This window comes from Rhipicephalus sanguineus, chromosome 3 (assembly GCF_013339695.2).
Source record: "Rhipicephalus sanguineus isolate Rsan-2018 chromosome 3, BIME_Rsan_1.4, whole genome shotgun sequence".
In the NCBI taxonomy this organism is placed as follows: Eukaryota; Metazoa; Arthropoda; class Arachnida; order Ixodida; family Ixodidae; genus Rhipicephalus; species Rhipicephalus sanguineus.
The window spans coordinates 48,357,330-48,379,000 of NC_051178.1; the positions used below are offsets into that span (position 1 = coordinate 48,357,330).

A 21,671-nucleotide genomic window follows, 5' to 3' on the forward strand; every position below is an offset into this window, starting at 1 on the left:
CTAGGAACTGCACAGAGCGATATTGTAGCAGACACTCATTTCGTAGTAGATGCATATGTGACTACATAGAAAATAGGACACAATAATGCTCGCATTGTTTCCAAGTGGGAAAATATTCTCAATGAGCGAGCAAAGAATCCATAACTAACTCGGTGAAACTGGAGGCACGACGTGGGAGCGGTTGTGCCAGTTTTCACAAAGGACCAGTTTAAAGAGCATTCGTTTATTCATACTAAAAAAACGACATCTCAAACGTTACAAAAAAATGCAGAGGGAGGCTCGAACACACAGTATATACCAAATCTTGCATTGCATAAAATCTGTAACTGTAACGAACACACTTTTAAAAATGACCTCTCTCTATATATATATTTATATGTACGTATAAAATAAAAACACTTTTTAGCAATTGCCAAACTTTTTCAACATTTGTTACAAAGGGGCAAGGGCCACAGGGTAAGCTTCATAAGGAGAGCTTTGGAACCGGGTCACTGATTGTCACCTGTTGACAGGCACATCCTACTTGCCTAAACAGTAGCATACTTACACAACACCAGAGCACAACACACAGTGTGAAATGTACTCGCAATGACTGTTGCGACTTCCACTGAATGTTAATATCTCGTGTGCTAGCTACTGCCGAGGTGACAAACAGTGGGGCTACCTCTGGGCAAAGCCTTTATAATGCAGCTATCAAAACAAACAAATTCACTAGGTCCCGAAGTGAGGCCTTTGGCCATGGGTCGGAATGATTTCAATGAAGCGAGCTAAGAAACAGCAAGCTTTCATGCACTGCCCCACTAAAGCAAGGAATTGAGCTTTGCTTGCAAAGGCTTGTGTGTCCCTACTGTGAATGCAAATGTGTGAAAAATTACAAGTGTTAAAATATGGCAGAATAGGTTGCGAGAGGCGATTTTTCTTTTTTTCTATGCTTATATGAAGTGCCTGTCTTACGTTATGGAAAATGCTTGAATCAGTATTTCAATACCACATGCCACACAGGGCAAGTGGTATTGAAATACTGATTATTCGAGCCACCTAAGAAAGAAAAAAGAAACCTGTTGATTTAATTAATTGCTGGGGTTTAACATCCCAAAACCACGATATGATTACGAGGGATGCCGTAGTGGAGGGCTCGTGAAATTTCGACCACCTGGGGTTCTTTAACGTGCACTAAGCACAGGGGCCTCAAGCATTTTTGCCTCCATCGAAAATGCGGCCGCCACGGCCGGGATTCGATCCTGCAACCTTCGGGTCAGCAGTCGAGCACCATGACCACTAGACCACCGTGGCGGGTAAGAAACCTGTTGTATATAGGTAACAGAACAAATCTGGCATATTGATATGTTCTCCGGGACTTGTGCTGTGGCTCCAGGATCCCAAGACTGAGCAAAAATGTGCCACGCACTTGCTTTCCAAGCAGAGACTACTACCGCAGATATTAAAAGAACACGAATTCTACACTGCAAGCAGTCCACTGAAGTATATCTACGATGTTCATCAGACACACCCGACACCTCGCAATGACCCATTCACCCATGGCCAATGTCGGGACCTACTTCACACACGTATCTGCAGACACAGAGAAATCGGAAGGAAAAAAAAAAAAAAGAAAACACTTTTTCACTGTGGGGGCAACAGACTTCAGGTAGATTGAAATCAAGGAGGCACAGTGTTGGGTAACACCGTTTATAACAGTTTACAAGCCAAACAGCATGCTTTGTGGCGGAGAGCACAGTTTTATAGATTAAAACAATGCAAAGTTAAGATTCTTCTCACACAAACACATTGTAAAAGAGAGCAGGAAATGAGGCAAGAGATGCAAGCTGCACCAAGGCAGGAGTGAAATCGCACCGACATACTACCTTAATTACAAAACTTGGTATATATTCCTTGCATAAACATGAAAAAACAATTGGCAATAAAAAAAAGAGGAAAAACGTAAGAAACGCCTTTGAGATTCTGCAGCTACAGATCCAACACTGACTGACGTTTTTTTTTTTTTCTTCCTGTACAACGTGCACCGCTACAGTCATGACTTCTTGCAATAAGCACGAAACTCTGTTTCTCGTCCCTTCACTCATACAAGGCCAAGCCTATAGCCGGGTACAACTTTAGAAGTCTGCGGCATTTCCTCCTCACAGGCGGATGCGCACAAGCCTGCCCCAATGGTGCGCACTCCAGGCTGACGTCACAAGCCGAGCAGTTGGTGACCCTCCTACCTTCAGAGAATGTTGCTAAGCGCACGAGCAGGACTATTTCTTCAGTCACAGAGGTGACTGGCCATCGCACTTCAGTCAATCGGGTGGGGCCTCTCCGGACTTCTTAAGTTGTATCCAACTACAGTGAACTGCATTCCGCGAAGCGTGCGATGCACACTGGAAAGCGCCATTCACCACACGGGGGACTTCCACCTGGTCTTGCCTCACAAGGCTCGGGCGCCACTGTACAAAACAAAGCTATTCCCTGTATGCGGGTCACTCGAATGCTAGCCAACCACACATGTAGGAAGCGAGAAAGTTTACAACACGAAAAAAAAAGTCACACGCGGAGGAATGCTCGGGTATATCGACACATGCAAGCGTGCTTGAGTTCTGAACTGAACAAATATCTACAACGCAAGTACTGGCACAACTGTGAAACTGACAGAAACACAATGCGCTGCGATTTTTAACCAGGTCTCTCGATTAGGCAATGGTAAACGACATCGATGTTCCACCTACACAGCGGTTCACACGGCCACGCTTGTCCCCTTGTTCTATTGCTTTCCTTCTACACTTAGACACACTGCATGAATGATTGTTCATTTCGTCCTTCATACCATACAACGATCATGGAACGAGCCTGTGCACAACACTGCTGTTACACAAGAAAAAGGGGCATACGAAACAGAGCAATGTACAGGTAAGCTATTCTTAGCCAGCTCCAAACAGCATTAATGACTGCCCTGAATCCCATCATTCCAACTCTGTACAAACACACTCGGCAAACTTTAGTGCTTGCCACAAGAGCAAATAGATTTGACAGAAGCTGGCTCGCTGGTCGTTGTTCGTAAAGCTGAGTTAGGTGCACGAGATGCGACATGCTTCGTTAGGAGGGTGAGACGTGAGCACGCAGTGGCCTAGTAGCAACACATTTAACCAACGAGGGAACCCCTTCGACTGCTTCACAGACAAAGCGTAGGCTGAACCTCAATCTATGACTGTTAGGTTTGAACTTTTATCTGCTATGTTCGTTTCAATCCTTCAACACGACAGGAAAGTAAAACTGCATCCAATATGTCACACCCCCACTGGCCATGCAAACTGAATGACACTTGAAGAGACGGCCATGTCTCCGCATAGAAATATTCCGCGGGAAGTTGCGCGTCAAACAGCTCTCAAAATATACAGCAAACTGAACTCTCCCTCTTACACTACAGCACACTGTGGCAAAATGGATCATGACCGTAGTGCGGAAGCTAGTCAACCATATAAAGCTTGGAGCAAGATCCTAAATCGAACAAACCGAAAACTGTAGGGGAATAATGAAGCCATGTTCACCTCATTTCGCTTGTTCCAAAGAGCACTGTTGCACAAGTGTACAAATGTAAGCACAAATAAATGTCAACAATCTAGCAGTGGCAATGAGGCCAGTGCATGCACTGACCATTCAACCAACCTGTCTCCTCAATGCTCGACGGTGCCAGCATCCACCAATCCTAGCTCTCAGACCTGGCAGCTACACAACGTGGCGGCCGGCTTCCACGTACAGACAGGACGGCGTTAACCCTAGAAACGCTTTGGAAATACTCGCAGATAGGCCGTTGCAGGCATCTGTGCATGCAAGGAATTGATTTCATTATGTTGTAGGTTCGACAGATTTGGAAACCTGCGATGACTTCATGCGAGGTATTCAACGATATTCAGCAGAGGCTTTCTTTCAAGCCTTTTTTCTTTTTTTTTACTTGCTGCATAGGCTCACAAAAAACGAAAACTTGACTGAGTTTGAGCATCATTTTTTAGCTTACAGCTCAAGAATTGAACCTTTTCCAGGTGTGCTTCAAGCTGCGTGTGTCTAACTTTTACCAGCAACACAGGGATCTGCTCAATACCAAGCGACACCTAGCAACAGAAACAGATTAATGGATCATGCAATGAACCTGCTTCTGTAAGTCCAGTCTTTCTGTTGTTCCCATCAGCAAAAAAAAGGAAAGAAAGCAGGAATACGCAATAACTAGCATCACAGACATAATGTGGGCGGGAAGAGGGTAACAAGTTGTATTTTAAGCATAACTATAAACTATGATACTTTAACTACATATATCGTCTTATGTACATACTACTTAAAAAACACGCCCAGTAATGTCTTTGTCAAAACGAAGAAGGTAACATTAGGACAGAGAGAAAAAGAGAGAGCACAGACGTAAAACTAGCAGGAATAACCAAGGTAAAATAATGCGCGAGGAGCACTGTCAGAATGCTAGAACACTCCCCCTCAAAGATAAAATAACGGCCAATGTAGGTCATTGACAGCAAAAGCGCCTTAATATGGCAGGACAAGCTAGGACAACAGAAAACCGTTGCAAATAAAGAACAGGATATACTGTTCAGCCAGGTTGCTAGGGCTAGTGTAAATGTAAAAAAACAGAGAACACACCTCAGAAGCTAAACTGCTAGGCCTTTCCTAGAAGAAACTTTCAGGAATGTAAGTGCATGGTGAAGAATGCTAAATAAGCAGAGAGCAGAGGTATACTCAACCCAGCTAAAAACGGACAGAGACAGGTAGACACAGAGGAAGTCGGTTCTGCTAGCAGTTTATGAACATACCGTTCAGCGAGTTGCCAGCTAAACCATCATGTCACACCCTTCTTCCCAGTCGCTGCTGTCTTCAATCCTGTCCATTTTGTGAATGTTTCCATTTTTTTTCAACACAGCGTTTGTCCAGAATGGAACCACGCACAGCAGCTGCTCGAGGCCACGAGTCACCACAGCTGTGTCGTCCTTCGATTATCATGCTCACCGATATCAATCGTATTAGATTGTGGGGAAGTGGAAAATGAGACAAGTTAGGCTTGGGAAAATCAAGTGTGAAGTGCCGACATTCAGCCTGACCAGCAACCCCAGCCTGTAGGGAGAGAGCAAGCTGAAAAGTGCAAAACCCGCTACCTTCAAATGCACAGGCCCAAGGAAAGGAAAAGTGTGACGCGTGCATATGTTCCATGGTAAAGCGGTGAGAAGCTGTGACGGCAGCACGAAACAAGCATTCGCAACCAATGTCGCGAAAGCTGTGCTTTGGCCTACCTACGCTGATAAAGGCACTTTGTCGTGTGAGATCCGAGTAGCAAGAAGAAGAGGTTGTAAGCAAGAAAGAGATTGTCATTCAGCACACCCTCACTTACTGCAGCACCAAAACGTTGCAGATATGTGGATACAACTGGCCGTAAAGAACTCGCAGTTAGTGACTTTCGAAGCTGCACAATTGAGTTCCTCCACACAGGCATACTAGCAGAAGCGTAGCAACATCTTGCCTCGCGAATAAGGCAGACTCATCTCTTAAACTCATCTGTGGCGTCTTGGAATCTAATTTACACGCACTGTGAAGTGGAACAATCTTATGGCCCTGTTTGAAACACAGCTATCATAGCTGCACGTGTACTAAAAGTGGATTCACATGATGAACCAAAAACCAAAGTCAGTTCTATCCAAAAATGAGCACCAAATTGCCTTTGGACAGTGCTGCTGTGCACTTTACAATATACAGTAGACTCTCGTTAAATGGAACCTGAAGGGACCAAGAAATATGCTCCATTTAACAGTAGTTCCATTTACTGAAAGATGAACAGGGTTGCATTATTCAGGTACAAAACCAATCATAGTAGGAGCAGTTGTTCGAATTAAGCAGCAATTTCATTTATATCCGTTTACTGAGAGTCTACTGTTGTGCCAGTGATAGACATAACGTTCTGTCTGCAAGATGACCTTGCAATTTGGTAAGACTGCACTGCCAGCACAACCAGTCCAGGGCTATGGAAGCAGCTTTCTTTGTAAGGCAGGATGTTGCTATGTCTGCAGTAATGACCTATGTAAGGTTAGCTTGCATGCAAAATTTGGATCATCCGAGAAACCAGCATGTTGTATACAGACAGTGCTGTACAACCAAGTTACATGCAATGTGTCAGCATGGTACAACCAAGTTACGTGCACTGTGTCAGCTCGAACCACAGCAAAAGCCGACGAACCATGGTGGTGACTAAAGCTATACACAGCACTGCAGTAGTACATACTGTACCCAACTAATAAAACAGATACAAAGTGCCAGTGAAGTCAGTGCTAGTGCAGCGCTAGTTGTTAAACTAGCACAGAATTGTGACACTTTCTCCAAGCTGAACACATGATATAAAGAGCATGAGGTAACTGTGCTTTTTGATTCGTGTCATCTGCTGCCTGTCAGCGATTGTTGCAAACAGCGACTCGATTTACCTAATCTAGCATGAAACAGAGCCTGTGGCAATTCCCAAGTCTCCATTCCCTGCATCGCTATCACTACATGCTAGTAACAGCTGCACAAAGGAAGCATCAAGAACCGGGAAATAAGAGTAAAATGCAAAGACAAAACATGTAGCTATGACGACGGCCCCGGTAAAGTGTAGAAGCTTATGGGCAAAAAGCTCTGAGCAATCACTGAAGGCACTAGCAGTGGCAGCATGCATCTTGACCTTCGTAAACATATGAAAATCCTTGTCAAGTCTCTCTGTAATGGTCATCCGACTTACACGATACACAGGGAACACCCACATGCAAACCCTCGGGTCAGTCCAAGTGGACGCTAACTGACCACTGAGGTGAAGCTTTTTTTTGTCAGACCACAATGGAATGTAAATGTAGCAGTAGACTGAACAAATTAAGCTTTCCAACGTTGCAGCATTGGTTGCATCTATTTAAGGTCCCACAATGTGTGCCGATTAAGCTCATTGCATCAGTGTAAAGTGACGTTTACGATAAACTGGCGGTAGCACTGTGCCAGACTCAATAACAGCACTGTGACAGTTCTAGCAACAAGTCTGCCTATCCTTCGCACACTAGCAAGCACTCAACGTCACGTGAATAAAGGTGGCCTTGAATCAAAGCGGGCCCCAAGCTTACGAGTAGAAGACAGCGCTGCCTCTCGACTGTGCACTGGTGTTCCCCTGCGATTTTTGCAGGAAAGCATTGCAAAAGAAGTTCCTCCCAATTTTTGTTGTCTAGTACTTCGACATTTGAGCTGACACTACCAGGTTATAAAACATTGAGCAATGTTCTTGAAGTGCAATGTCTTCTTATGACAGGCTGAGCTATCCTCCTCCTTCTACAGTCGAGGACGGGTGCTATATTCGGTACTGGCTGAAGAGCGTAGGGGCCCCAACCTCTTCTACACACAGCGCCGAGTGCGTCAAGGTGTAAATGAAGGGGTGCAATAAGCAGTGTGCTATCTGTGATAACAAAGCAATAAATAGCTGCTGCTGCCAGTGATGTGCACGACTGCTCGGCTCGTCAAGCCTACTGCAATAGGCTTAATTTCTAGCATCAAGACGATTGATGCACAAATTTATTTATCTATTGGGCCTTGTGACAGCAACACTGTGCATTTCTTTCGAGACCAGAAAGTCTCTCGAGTCTCCGGTGCAAGCTTCTAACGCGAGAAAAGTCAAGAGAGCAGACGAGTCCTTTCTGGCCGAGCTACAGGTTGCCACTGGATGACAGATGCTATCAGCCCCACCACAATGAGCACCTGAAGTGTTGAGCCATACTCAACGTGGATCACTACAAAGGGACTTCCATCTCTATATCAACAAACACTTGTTCGCTATAAACTTCAGTTGCCTGCCTCATCAGAGGGCTTGAAAGCGCTGAAAAGAGGGATGCAGGCCCAAAGCTTTCTTTTGTTTGCCTGCTCATGCTGCCCAATAAAACTGCGGATATCCCCAAAACGGGTGATCAATGGAGAAGACGGCCATTGCTAGTGTCTTCCTCAACTGACTGCCCAAAGTAAGATGCACTGCTACATGTTTTCCTGCTGCGCAGAGGAGTCCAAGCACAACAAGAGGGAAGTGATTAGAAGAGGGGGAGGGGGAGAGTTGAACAGATGAGTCAGTGCTCGAAGCCAGTGGAGCCCCATGGGCAAGAACTGGCTCCTTGTTTCGATGTCACGTCTCTGCTCCTCGAGGGGCACGACATTCTTGTCAAAAGTCGTTGGCCACCGGCCAGCTTCCTCAGATATGGACCGATGTGGCGGCCGTATAGCGTGCTTCACCATGGAGCCTCCACTGACTCGGACGATACTGCAGGAAAGCAAAAGGGTTCGGGCACTTAAGGCATGTTCACTGATGAAGGTGAAAAAAAAAAAGTGGTCAGTTTTCATCGGCAATACTTTGATACAGTGACAAGAGGAAACACTACAACATGAGAACACAGTCGATCACGGATAAATAGAACGCAAGGGGGATAGCAAGATAGTTTGAAATATCGATAATTTGCTATACAAATTACCATATTTACCCGCATAATTTGCGCCCTCGATATAATTTGCACAACCCTAATATTTAGCCAGCTTTACTACAAAAAAAATATTTACTCGCATTTTTTGCGTCCCCGTCCCGCTCGAGCCAGCTCGCCGGTGCGCGCGGAGAGACTTTGGACAGGCACGCCCCTCGCCGAGCAGGCGAGCGCAGTTATACAGAAGACGGGCTGCGAGTGCGAAGTCCCTGCTTCCAATTACTTCGTTCTATTCTCCGAAAACCACCGAACTACGGAATTACCGTGCCGATTTGCTCACAATATGCAAAAGAACTATGTGACAACTTATTCTGCAAATTAGTGCACTTTATTTTGGATGAAGATATTCTGTATGCTTGTCTTGCTTGTTGTGAACTGCCAAGTTCATAAATGCATCCTAATTATCATTGAAGCTTTCCAGGCATGCAAATTCAGCACCTTCCATTCCACCACAAAAGCAGTGAATAACGCTGAATGTTGACACAAGCTATGCAGCGTGGTACAAGGCTTTGTAGCGGTGCCTTTGGCATCTGCATCACTGCTTGAATCCACTTCCCCGGCACTGGCAATGTCAGCCATGATCTTGACATCAGTGCGGTCAGAAACAGCTATGTCGCCATCTGCACCGATGAAGTCACTTGCTATGCCTTTGTCCGAGATGGTGCTGTGAATGCTGATAACTTGTGAAATTCACTGAGGCACTGTATGCCACTGTCAGCAGCCATAATGCACCTAAAGTCGTCACCTGACACCAAAACCCACACAGAAAGGGTTCCCGAAAGTGCTTTGACTGATGTCGCTTTAAGTCCAAGTCATCATTTTTACTGTTCCAAGCGGGTCACTATTTAGTTCCGACACCCGACTAAAGGTTTGCCAAGAACCAAGTGAGAAGTACACCAGTCCACAACGTCACAATAGACAATGCAATTCTGCTGTCTGCTCCGCTCCGTCGTAGCCACTGGCTTCCGTCACCTGGAGCATGCGCACATGGAGGCCGATCGGTGAACGATTTCCACTTGCCTGGACAGGTGGCACTACGTGTGTGTGTGTGGTCGGCCAAGAGTACAAGGAAAGGAGAAAGCACGTATGAAGGCATGAAAAGGAGTGGAGGGAGAGAGCACTGGAATGCATAGTGAATGAGCAGTTGAATGCATAGCGCAGCGGCTGAGCCGCCGCTCCTGCATACCGTATTTACCCGCATAATTTTCGCGCCCCTAATATTGAGCCAGCTTTACCAAAAAAAAATATTTAGTACTCACATATTTTGTGCTCCCCACTCCGGCCGCGCCACCTTGCCGGCGCGCGCACAGACAGACTTTGAACGGCTGCACCCCTCGCCGAGCGGGCGAGCGCAGTCATACACAAGACGGGCTGCGAGTGCCAAGTCCCTTCTGATTGCTTCATTCTATTCTCCGGAAACCCCCGAACTACGGTCCCTAGATTATTATATTCTAGAAACTGTACCAACCGTACCCGAACACTCAAACCTGTCCACGGGTTGTCGGAACTGGTCGAGCGTTCTCTCGCCGTGAGAATGCATGCATGCGACATGGCATGGACTATTTTTGGCATCAGAGGCGTGCGAGGGTCAATCGTGCCAAATTTTCCCCTCGCTGCCCCTCCTTCTCTGCGTCTGTGCCATGTCCGGGTTGAAATACAGCCTTCGTTGATTTCAGAAGTTTAGCTTTCACCATCAGCCAGTTGCGCTTTCACTGTTCTCTTGCGCTGGGCTAAAATAACTATTCGGCGAAATTCAAGCTCACTGTAATCGAGTTTGCCGAAGAAAACGGGAACAGTGCCGCCGCCAAGAACTTCAACGTGAATGAGAGTCACGTTCGGTACTGGATAAAGCAGAAGAGTTCGCTTTTTAATACAAGACCCGGAAGGAAAGCGTTCCGAGGACCGAAGCATGGAAAGTTTCCTGCCGTTGTAGAATACCTTTTCAATGTAAGCGAGAGCTTAGGCCCACCGGTATCGCCATGCCGTGGCACCTCGTTTCTCCCAGCATTGTCAAGAAGAGCTTCTTTAGACGGGGCTGTCGAACGCGCTCGACAGAACCGAGGACGATGTGCTTTGGGAGGGTGGTGACAGCGGCCGCGGCAATGATTCTCTGTCGGACTTCTCAACCAGTGATTCTGACTAGACCGTGCATGAGTGGATCTGGCTGGTTAAAGTACGTGCTAATTCTGTTAAGTAAACAAATACCCTTCGTTTGCACTATACTTTATTTTCCTTTTTAATGTATTATACCACGTGCATTAGGACTACAGTCAAATCCCGCTACAACGAAATTGACGGGACGCGCGAAAAAATTCGTTATCGCGGAATTTCGTTGCAGCGAAATTTCATCTATAGACCACAAATGTTAGGAAGATCTGATGATCATGACTCGTCATTTGGTCCCGTCAAGCGCATATGCATTGTCCTTTGCATTTAACTCTCGCTAACTCGGACGCACTTGGCCGCACACCGAGTGAATGTATTTTCTCGCGTATAACACGCGCAAAATATACAGAAAATTTGCGCTAAACTCAGGGTGCGGGTTATACGCGAATGTCGGTGCACAAGTTGGCTTCACGGTAATGCAAGGAAGGCGGCTTTGCGTCAACACGCGAGTTATACACGTGGGTTATACATAAGCAAATACTATATGCAGGCTACCCTCGATGCATGCCGAGCGCGTAGTGCCGTAAAGGAGCGTGCCAAAGTTCGCTAGAGGCTAACTGAAAACGAAGTGCCGAAGCTTCGCACTACCACAGTCATAAGCGAGCGAAGGGAAAGCTGAAACGCTTCGTGCCGTTTTACGACTTTATTGCCTTTAATCTTTCTTCCGGTCTATTAGCTGCGTACTTGAGCGTATTCGCTATCGATGATCGCGACGATAGCGACCGCGGTTTTCTGCGCAGCGGTTGCGGCAAACGGTGGTTCGTTTTCAATCCGTGCGCGCTGGCCGTGCGCGTGCCTTGAGAACTGCGTCGTTGCTATCTGTGATCGCGTCTACCGCAGTTTTGACCGCAGCATTGCTTTGAGTCTGTGCGCGTACGTTGGATGCGCGCGTACTTTCGTGGTCGCTCATGATCGCGTCGACATGATCGCATTTGTGTTCACAGCGTTTGCGGCAGATGTAGTTACGTTTGGACTAGGTGTGCGCTGGCCGCGCGTGTGCCTTCAAAACGCCGTCGATGTCATTCACGATCGCAGGGCATGTGACGACGAGCAGTAGTTTTGTTTTGAGTGCTTCGTGAAAACAATGGCAGGAGTTCTTGAAGAACGATTCTTCCGCGGCCCACACACGCATCAAACTCGCCGGCAGCATCATGGCGGATGGACGATCTGTCACCGGGCATCTCAATGGCGAATAATTTACCGGGATGTGCGTGTGGTGGCAGAAAGCATGTCTCCAATGAAAACACGGGTCTTGCGATGCGGCCACACGGCTCTGGCAACGAGAAATGATCGAGTTTCTAGCGGAATTTCGCGGCAATCCTAGGCAAGCTCCGTTTCCTTATGTGCTGGCACTCGCGAAAACTTCGTTCAAGCGGAAATACCCAGAAAAAGTATTCGTTGTGACGAGACATTTTTCGCATTGTTTTCTATGGGCGGCTGACGGGGAATCGAAAATTATTCGTTGTGGCGGAAATTTCGTTGTAGCGGTATTCGTTATAGCGGGATCCGACTGTATATATTGAGCGTTATTTCAGATGTGTTCCCGAAATCTCCAGTAATTTATGCACCCCCTCTTCGGAGCTCCAAATTCACGAAAGAAAGTGTGCAAATTATGTGGGTAAATACGGCATATTGCTCCATGCGCACTATGTTCAATGCTTTTTCACACAAAGGTGTTTTATGCCAGGGTCCACCAAGACTTCAGCGACGTATTTCCGCCACGGAAATGACGTCGAAAAATTTTACACGATCAGATGGCAGAGAAAAGTTACGTCAATGGGCATCGAACCCACAGCCACTCGGTCCGCAACAACAGAAGCCAGGCACGCTATCCACTGCGCCAAGGTTACAGACTCTAGAAGCTTTACAAACGTGCCCTTTTATATCTACCACTCTCCCGGTCGGCGGGGTGGTGTTGCCCTCTGGGAGCGGTAAAGTAATTCGACATTACTGTGGCCTCCGCGATTAACCCCTGCAACGCATTACACGAGCGTCCCATTCGGCGCATTTTCAATAGAAGTTCAATTTTGTCAATGCCTTATCACACCGCGAGGTGGCGATCTTAGCCCAAGCGTCGTAAAAGCATCGGCGTCGCTCATAGCGTCACGCTATTCCAAACCAAAAATAGCTCTGCGATGCACGCTTTGCTCGACTGGCTGTTACACCGCATTCCCCGCTCGCGCACTCGCCCCGAGAAAAATCGCGGCCAGGGGGCGGCCCGACGCGCTTTGCGTTTCCCTCTAGTCCGGCCGTGGTGTTGAATCACGTTTTAACATGCCGCGGGATGGCGACCAACTTCTGCGTCCAATATGCAACGCTCTTCTGGCTATCACACCTCGTTCTCTGATTACACTTTCACCGTTAACTACTGCAGCTACCACAAGGTTTTGTGTAATCGTTTAACATGGATGTTAGTCGTCGGGATGGAAATGTACCACCAATCATCAAAGTGGGTGCATCCACGTTGATGATAGCTGTCAGACATCAATATACATTGTGCAAACTCTCTTATATCAATGTACAGTAAACATTCAGTTATTTCTGTAAGGGCACGCTTTACTTTCGTGCTATTCAGATTCCTATGACAGAGAGCTCAACCATCTTTTTCATCTGCTTCTTTATTTTATTACGCTAAGGAGTGACTCACCTTGATAAGGAGCTGTCCGGCAGGTGTCTGGGGGTTGCGGTAGGCGTACAGCAACCACACACCGACGGCAACCACGAGCACAAGGATCATGATGACGGCGACCACCGTGCCAGAGCTGACAGCATGCGACGATGAGGAGCCCTCTGATGGCATGGCTGGAATGAAATCCAATCATTGCCTTCACGATCTGCCCTTCTATTTATCATCATGACGGTCTGGTTTTTATTGCAATAGCAACTACCATATTTTCATTGCCATATTTTCATTTAGCATTGTGAACAAGGCTCCTGTTCTGGGTGCCGAAACGTCATTACATTTTTATTCTCTTGTGATTGGCGTCTTCGTCTTTTTATTCAATATTTTCTCGCATATAACCCACACCAAAAAACTGAAAAAAATTCGGCAGATCCCACGCACCGTGGGAGTCAATGTTATGCGAAGCACGCGGCGGGTAGGTGACTGTGGCGTAACTTTTTTTTACTGAGCGACGCGTTACAAAATGACGCTAAAGATTTGTATAAATTTTATACGCACACATATATATGTTGAAGAGCCGCATATGCGTTACATAACAGTTGTTTACGGGTGGGTAACGCTGCCAATGGCAATGTGGGTATTACCAACACCAGAAGCGGTAAGCTGATATGTAGTGCTTATACGTGTCCCGAGAACGCACGCATGTTTCACGAACCCCTGTGCATGTGTGCAAGACGTCCTTGACAGTTATTGAACAAGGACATCATCACCGAGATCAGTGAGCACCAGCAGCTGGTCATGACTTGTTATAGGATCCGGTCGTGATCGTGGTGACGAGGGGTCCATGTGTAGTGAAGTATGTGGTATAGTAGAGCTGTTGGAATTCGTGGATGCCTCGGTCATTTCGTCGACAAATGGTCTGTCGACAGAGCCGGCGACATGTCGGAACCTGAAGCCACCCTTCGCGTTGGTGAAGTATAGGCCGTCGAGGCTGGTAGGCCTGGATAGTGCTACGTAGACCAACATCAGTGGATGGTGTCTGTCGTATTCGTAGACTACTTGGGCGTATGTGGCCTACGTAGCCTAGTCTACAAAGCGGCTGTCAATCAATCTGGCATCATCCTCGGTCAGCATGAGGCCATCGCCCAGCCTCATATAGAAATGTAGAGGACACTGCGTCGTTCTGGTGGACGAAGTGCACTTTACGGTGCGGTGATGTGGATATCATATGTAACTTTCGTTAATGTATTCCTCCGGGGTCGAGCAATGCTTCAATATAGCTTGCTAAATCATAAGAATACAAACGTAATGTTTATTAGACTGCTATAAAAGCGGAGCCAACACTGGAACTACAGACGTTAATCTGATATGACGCCGGTATCGTAGGAGTACACATCGTAGGAGCATCATGTAGTGTTTATTGCTTTCTTGTAAAATTAGATAGCCAGCACCACAACTACAATTGACGTTGCACCGATATTACGCCTGCGTAGGCGGTTTTTCCAAACCAGTTTATAGACCTGGCGTGGCTCAGTGGTAGATTGCCTGATTGCCACGCAGAATGCTTGGGTTCGATTCCTGCTGGGATCCTAATTTTCATTCTTTCCATTCGTTGAGTCAACGCTGCCGATGTTGGTTTTTTTTAACGCTCTAGCATTTAGGTTCCCAATGTCTGTTCTCGCCGTTCCTGGGTAGATATAAACTGTCAATCACCTGTGGCGCATACCCGTACACCGCGGCCCGTGGTAAACGGGTATGTGCCACACGTGTCTAGTGGAAAAGGTTTGACGACGTACGCGACAGGATTTCAACGTTATTCATGTCATGACCCGGCAATCATATTCGTAAAATCTTCTTACCCTCCCATGTAAATTTTGGTCTACACCAAGTTAAGGAGGCGATCATGAGAGCACCCAGACGTAGGCGGCTAGACAGATGGACAGACAGACAGACGGACGGACGGACGGACGGACAGACAGACAGACAGACAGACACAGACAGAGAGATAGATAGATAGATACGTAGATAGAACGCTCAAAGTGCCAGAGGTTCGCTAAGAAATGCTTCACATTTAAACTGTGCTTAAAAGGTGAAGGTGTGCGTTATATGCAGGGGTTACATGTATAGTTTCGTTTCTTTTTGTAGAGTTAAAGTTAGGGCTGAGGATTATATGCAGGCGCGAGTTATATGCGAGGAAATACGGTATATAGACACTCTCGGCGAATTTTTGCCATCGCCGCCATGTTCCGTATATAAAGTGCAGATCAATAACATCGCCCCGCGCATCGTATGTTCTAACAGCGAGTAGAAGTGTGCGAGTGGGAGCAATAAGCATAGCTGAAGAAGAGATGAAGTGAGCCGGCCCATCTCCGTCACACGAAGGGTGCATGCGATAACATCAGCCCACGTGCGAGGCCTGCCGTCGATTGCTCATGAAGCACAGAGGAAACACCCCACCCGCCTTTCCTCGGGCGAAGGACCATGGACACCGAGGAGGGGGATGGCGGGGGGCTGTGTCGCACGCAGCTACTATGAACATTCATCATAAGGGTATGGTCGCGATCTCGGCAGGCATCAGCAAACGGCTCGTCTACGTGCTGTGGTCTCAACGTGAAGAGATTGTATGAAAACCGCTTCTCTCCCTGGAGCAGCCATATTATCTTACACCGGCGTTTTGTAGAGTTACGCAAGATCGGATCCAAAAGAGTAAGCTGCTAGCCTTACTTTGTATAACATTACAATTTGAGGCTATCGTATTCATTGCTTCGCCCTTGCTGTGACACTGTCATTTTTTTTAAACACTGACTCAAGCTTGTGGACATGTGTATGCAGAGCAATAAAACTTTTGCTGTTCACATAGATTTTTACGCAGATTACAAATGTGTAATCTGTTTTATAGTGAGTTGCATAGTTTTCATTTTGTGCCATGAGAATGTGTAAAATTTAGCCTTTTTGCGCCGACTTCTTCCATCACGAAACTTCCATACTTATGTGCCATTAATGGCTCATATTCCTTTATGTCTACTGTAGCATGTCAAAAACTTACTAGAAAGTGTGTATACAGTACATTAATGAAGTGAAAATGCAGAACCTGGGAGGAAATCTTCAAATATTCAAACCCCTGTAGTCGGCGACTTCGAAATTCATAATACAGTTGAACCCCGCTACAATGAACACTGCTTCAATGAAATTTTTGTTCAATGAAGTAGTTCTTATTCCCTGTCAGCTTGCCATAGAAGTCAATGTGTCAAAGTTCTTGCCATAATGAACCATTTCTTGGCCTTATTTTCACTTCAACGAAACTTTCACTCGGTGAAGCTTGGCTTGACAATGCGTTTTATGATAAAGTAAGCAATCGCGAACCGTGTAACTTTTCATGCATTCACGACGCTTTGTTTCACCAAAAATGTGCGCCCATTGCGAAACCTGTAAACAAACTCATAGGAGAGCACCATCGTTGAGTGGTGATGATGATGCAGCTGGCTGCCTTGCTATGGTCGCTAGAGGGGGAGGTGTCAGCATCGGCAGGGCTGCGCCGTGCCAGTCAGTGGCACTTTTAGATGCGAAAGCATCTTATGCTCGGGGCAGTGTCCGTTCTGCAGTGTCCGCCAACTCTCCCCCCTCTCCTTGCGTGAGCGCGATGAGGTGGGAGGAGGTGGCATGAGCGCTGCCTCCACTTCATTTCTCCTCTCCCGTTTCTCTCTCTCTGCCACAGCTGTGTGCTTGTATATAATGCGGCATGCGCTCGCTCCTGTTGCACTCTCCTTCACAACGGCGCTGTGAATGCTCACAAAGCTGAACGTAAATGGCAACGCCAGCGAGCGAATCTCGAAGCTGCGAGGCTGCGAAAGCGCACGCTTGCTGTGCTTCAGTCATTCTCTCTCTGTGCAACACTGTGCGAAACGCCATGAACAACGTCAATGTCGGCGCTAGTTGCAGTGGCAGCGCCACGCCATCGCTGTGGAGCAGAGGAAGGCTCGGGAAGCCGAACGTAAACATCAGCGTCGGCAAGCGGAAATTCAAACGCCTCGACAACCACTGTCTCATAAGTCACATAAGAGAAACGGAAACTCAATGCGCACCCCCCGCGATGCTTTCGCATCCCACCATGGTTGCCCATTGGGGGAGATGATGTGAAATTTTTTCATGACACCGATAGGTGGCGCATTGTCGTCTCCGAAATGCTTTCGCGCTGGAACTGCTTGAACAGCGATAATGTGGCGGCGCTGTTGTCAGGTCCGCGATGCCATTCATGCTGCCACATCGTCATGGAAAAATGCCAAGTCTCCGGCACACCATTGCTGACACCTCCCCCTCTAGCCCCCATAGCCTTGCGACAAGGCACAGGCTCACTTTGCCAAGCCAAAGCCACAGCAAATTCGTATCGATTCTAGATCACGTGACCACAGCATTCACCAAGGCAACCAAAGCGCCTGTAAAAGCGCCGAAGCTATAATTTGAGATTGTGCAATGGCACGCGCTACAGCGACCTAGGCAGCACCTTCGGGATACCAGAAACATTCACACGGACGTGAGAATGGACGAATACATCGCCGTTGACGCACCACAACGTAATTCCCGCCTGAGTGAAATTTTTCGCGTGTCCCGTCAGTTTCTTTGTAACAAGGTTCGACTGTAATCACACAAGTGTTATCAAGGTTTGAAGAAAATAACGGCATCCTTCTTAAAGAAGACATGGGAAAGATTTCATCCAGATCCGAGCATCACAAGTACCAAAAAAAAGTATGTCCAAGCCCAAGAAGTTGCCAAGAATTGTATCTCAAGAAAAATGCATTTAAGAGGTTATATTGAAAACGTGTCTATTCGAAAAGATGTCTTTTTTTATTGTCTTTTCAATTATGAGAACTTTGGAATCATGGTTATTTTGAGAATGCGGCTTTGGCGATTTTAACTGACTTGATGATGAGGAACAAGATTTTAACCGATTTTCAGTTTAAATGCAACATTGATTTTTATTGTCAGGAAAGTAGAGAAACTGAACTTGAATAAACAAGTAAAAAAAAATGTACTTTTTGAAAACAAGAAAGCTTCCAATTTTCTGAGTAACATCTCCCCTTAATCAATGAAAAAATTGCATACGTCGATGTTAAGAACCCATCACCAGGTTTAGAAATAATAAAGAAAGAAGCCTCAAAATCCAAGCTGCACTCTTTTGTGCAATGTATTCTACAGAGGCAAACACTTGAAAAAGAAATACAAAAAGAAAGAAAACCCTAGCATGCAAGAACCTGCGGATGCTTCTCGGCATAGCAGTATCTCATCACTTCTATGACTTCAGAAATGCATTCAGCAGGTTGTGGTGCACTGTTTGCAACAGCCGGAAGCCACTTAAATCTTGCTAGATAATAATAGTTCTCTTGTACCTAATGCCAAGTTATCAATAGCTTCTTGGAGTGTGAGGCAAGTGCTTGTGTAGTTTCTACATGCATGTACCTTGTAGCGACCTACCAGAGTGCAACAACCCCTCTATGTGCGTTTGACCAATAAAACAGCATGCTCCTCATCGCAGTTAACATCCCCTGCATGCTGCGTGTACAACGGTGGCCACACATTGTTTTTGTCTGTGCTGCGAGCTCTTCCAACTCATTGAAGGTGCATTTTGCCATGATTGGAAACTGGTTTGGGTGCATTTAATGGAGTACAGCCACAAAATTTTGAAGCCGAGATAAATTGTGAGATGGATTTGTGTGAACGCACACACATCATCCACAAAATATCAACGGCTTATGCAGCCTGGAACATAACTAAGATCAATTTTTAAGTGTGTTGCACAAATGCATGTGAAACGGAACACCTCTTGACATCAACTTGGTTTGAATGTACAGTCAACGTCTGATTTTTCAGACTCCCTAGGGACTGCGAAATCGCCCGAAAAATCGAATTCATGCTTTTTTTATTGAGCTCAAGCGGTCGAATTGCCACAGCCAGGTACAATATAGCTTTAATGCCTCCCAGTACACTTATCAGGCATTTCGGAGTGCGTCCAGGCTCTTACAAATACATTCGATACCTGCCACGAACCCTGCTTAACTATGTGCCAACTGCCACTTGAAAATTTGCGTCTCGTGATGAGCGCCGCTGATACCAACAAAGCGCGGAATAGATTACAGCTCTGTTGCATGGAGCGTTTGGAAACGATGATGCGGAACACAAAGACTGTGGCGGAAAAGCGGACGACTCGTTCGGCTTTCCCCGATGCGTGTGCGCATTGTAAACGATGCGCACACACATTGCCGAATCTCCGCTGATACGCAGGATTTGCTGCCGTGTGAAGCCGACCGTTTCTAGTTGTGTGCAGCACATCGCCAACTAAGCTGACGTCACTGTACTGTTGCTGTACCGTACGCACGCATTTGTCATGAAAGGGTTCGTGATGACGCGTTCGTGCGGCGCAATTAGCGGTCTCGCACCAAGCGGCAGAACGAATGGCGGCACGGCGCATTTATGTTCTCGTGTGTGCAGTACGCATGCAACTGCATTAGGCCACATGCGCTACCGAGCGGTTAACTGAAGATGCTTATCATAAGGATTGTCAGCGATTAAGCCGTACTGACGCGTTTGCCACCTGCCGCCATCACGCCTCCGTGCATTTCCGCTGCTTATCCGTAAAGATATCGCCGCACGGTGCCGTGACAGCGGCCTCTTTGAATTTCTGGTCTGCTTCACACCATAACACTTCGGCATTGCGGCAAAGCTGACTTTCGGACTCTGTTACTGTCGCAAACAGATCGATTCGCGAAAGTGCTAGTTCGAACCTAAAAGATGATTGACGCGGCAGAGGTGAGGGCTCCAATTAACGCCTTTCGGACCTGCAATTTGGGCAGAAAGTCAGAAAAATCGGATGCCGAAGACTTTTAGCGTCCAAAATTTCCGACGTTCTTATACATTGACGTCTATGGGGCTGGTGATGGTGCCGCGAAAGCGTCCGAATTTTCGAGCATGTCCGGAAAATCGGGCGTCCGAAAAATCGACAGTTGACTGTAAACAACCAATAGCCACCTGCATCACGAGGTTGTGTTGGCTGCCATGCTCCTTGCATGCACTCTCTCCCGCAGTTGTCAATGTAGTGCTCACATGCACGTAATGGTGTGCACATGGTGAGTGCATCACTGTTTTGTGTGCTCACGTGGCCAGCTGTGCTTACAAACAAACCCCGCTGGTTCCCACCTCTCTCACTGCTCTCTGTAACCGAAGCAGCAACCGAGTGCTTTAGGAAGGTCTCCAAATAATGAACTGCAGCATGCTTCAGCAAATGAGATTTCCAGCCATGATAAGCGAGTTGTTAGCTACTTATTGCAACAGAAAAAAAAACAAGGTGTAAAACTTTTCGTTCAGTACTCCTTTAATTTCGGGGTACCCAACTCTGTGCTCTCTATAATCTCACTGCACCAGACAGCCAAACTTCTCTGCCTAAAGCACGCTTCTGCTCAAGAAGTGGCCAAGCCTTTCCAACTGCTATTCAATAGCCTTCAATAGCCTTTCACTAGCCTTTCTAACTGATGAAGCCAACTAATTGCATTTACAATAGTGTCTTGAATAACTGGTGGGCTTACCCGCTGCACTGTGTGCCGCTGCGTCACCGTGCACATCATTGGTGTGAATGGGGACCACCTTTGGTACATCGCTGGTTGCTGCACAGAAAAGGTGAAAACTCGGAGTCACTTGAGTGGGTCGTTAAGTGGCCATACTTGAAGTATTTATAGTATTTTTGATTCCACAATCTGCACTTGATGTCATATCAATGTAATATTGCTCAAATACTTGCGTCAGAGAACATCATCTTGAGTGGCCAGATTCGTAGCAATATGACGTGGCTTTCTTGAGTAATTGTACGTAACAGTTGTGATATCTAAAATTCTGATGGCCTAGCATCAGAACATTAGATATCACAATATGTTGACATTTTGCCTGTGGTCGTTCCCGCAATTCGCTGCCCTCACACCGCCGCGGGTTCTTGCCGGCTCATTCGCCGTAAACAGAAGCATATAGCTCTTGTGATTGGTGCCAGTTACTCCAAGGAAACTGTCGCTGGGATGCGAGTTCGTACCAGTTTGTACAACACCTAGATAAGGGCAACACCCAAGTAAAGCCGTTTTCCCTGACATGTCTCGCTTGATTACTGGATTCCCTGACAATTCCCTGACTTTTCCCGGTGGCTCAAAATTCCCTGATTTTTCCCTGTTTTTCCGGTCGCTAGACACCCTGGATCAGAGCATCCACGCAGCTTCGAAGGCATGCGATGAAGATGAAACTACCGTAAAAACCAGAATACGTATAGGTCGAATTTTTTTTTTTTTCATAAAACAGCCTTAAAAAGTCGACCCCCATCTTATTACAAATCAGTGGCA

At 46.6% G+C, this 21,671-nt stretch overlaps 1 protein-coding gene across 1 annotated transcript in view; it reads right to left on the reverse strand.

Moving 5' to 3' along the window:
• Positions 1–207: 207 nt before the first annotated feature.
• Positions 208–21,671, reverse strand: part of LOC119386627 (plexin domain-containing protein 2) — a 76,723-nt gene continuing 55,259 nt past the window's right edge. Inside the window, exons 12-14 of the mRNA XM_037653916.1 lie at positions 20,877–20,954; positions 13,327–13,481; positions 208–8,299 (exon numbers count right to left, since the gene is read on the reverse strand). Of these exons, the coding sequence (XP_037509844.1) occupies positions 8,231–8,299; positions 13,327–13,481; positions 20,877–20,954 (302 nt within the window). The 3' untranslated portion in view covers positions 208–8,230. The remainder of the gene's footprint in view (positions 8,300–13,326; positions 13,482–20,876; positions 20,955–21,671) is intronic.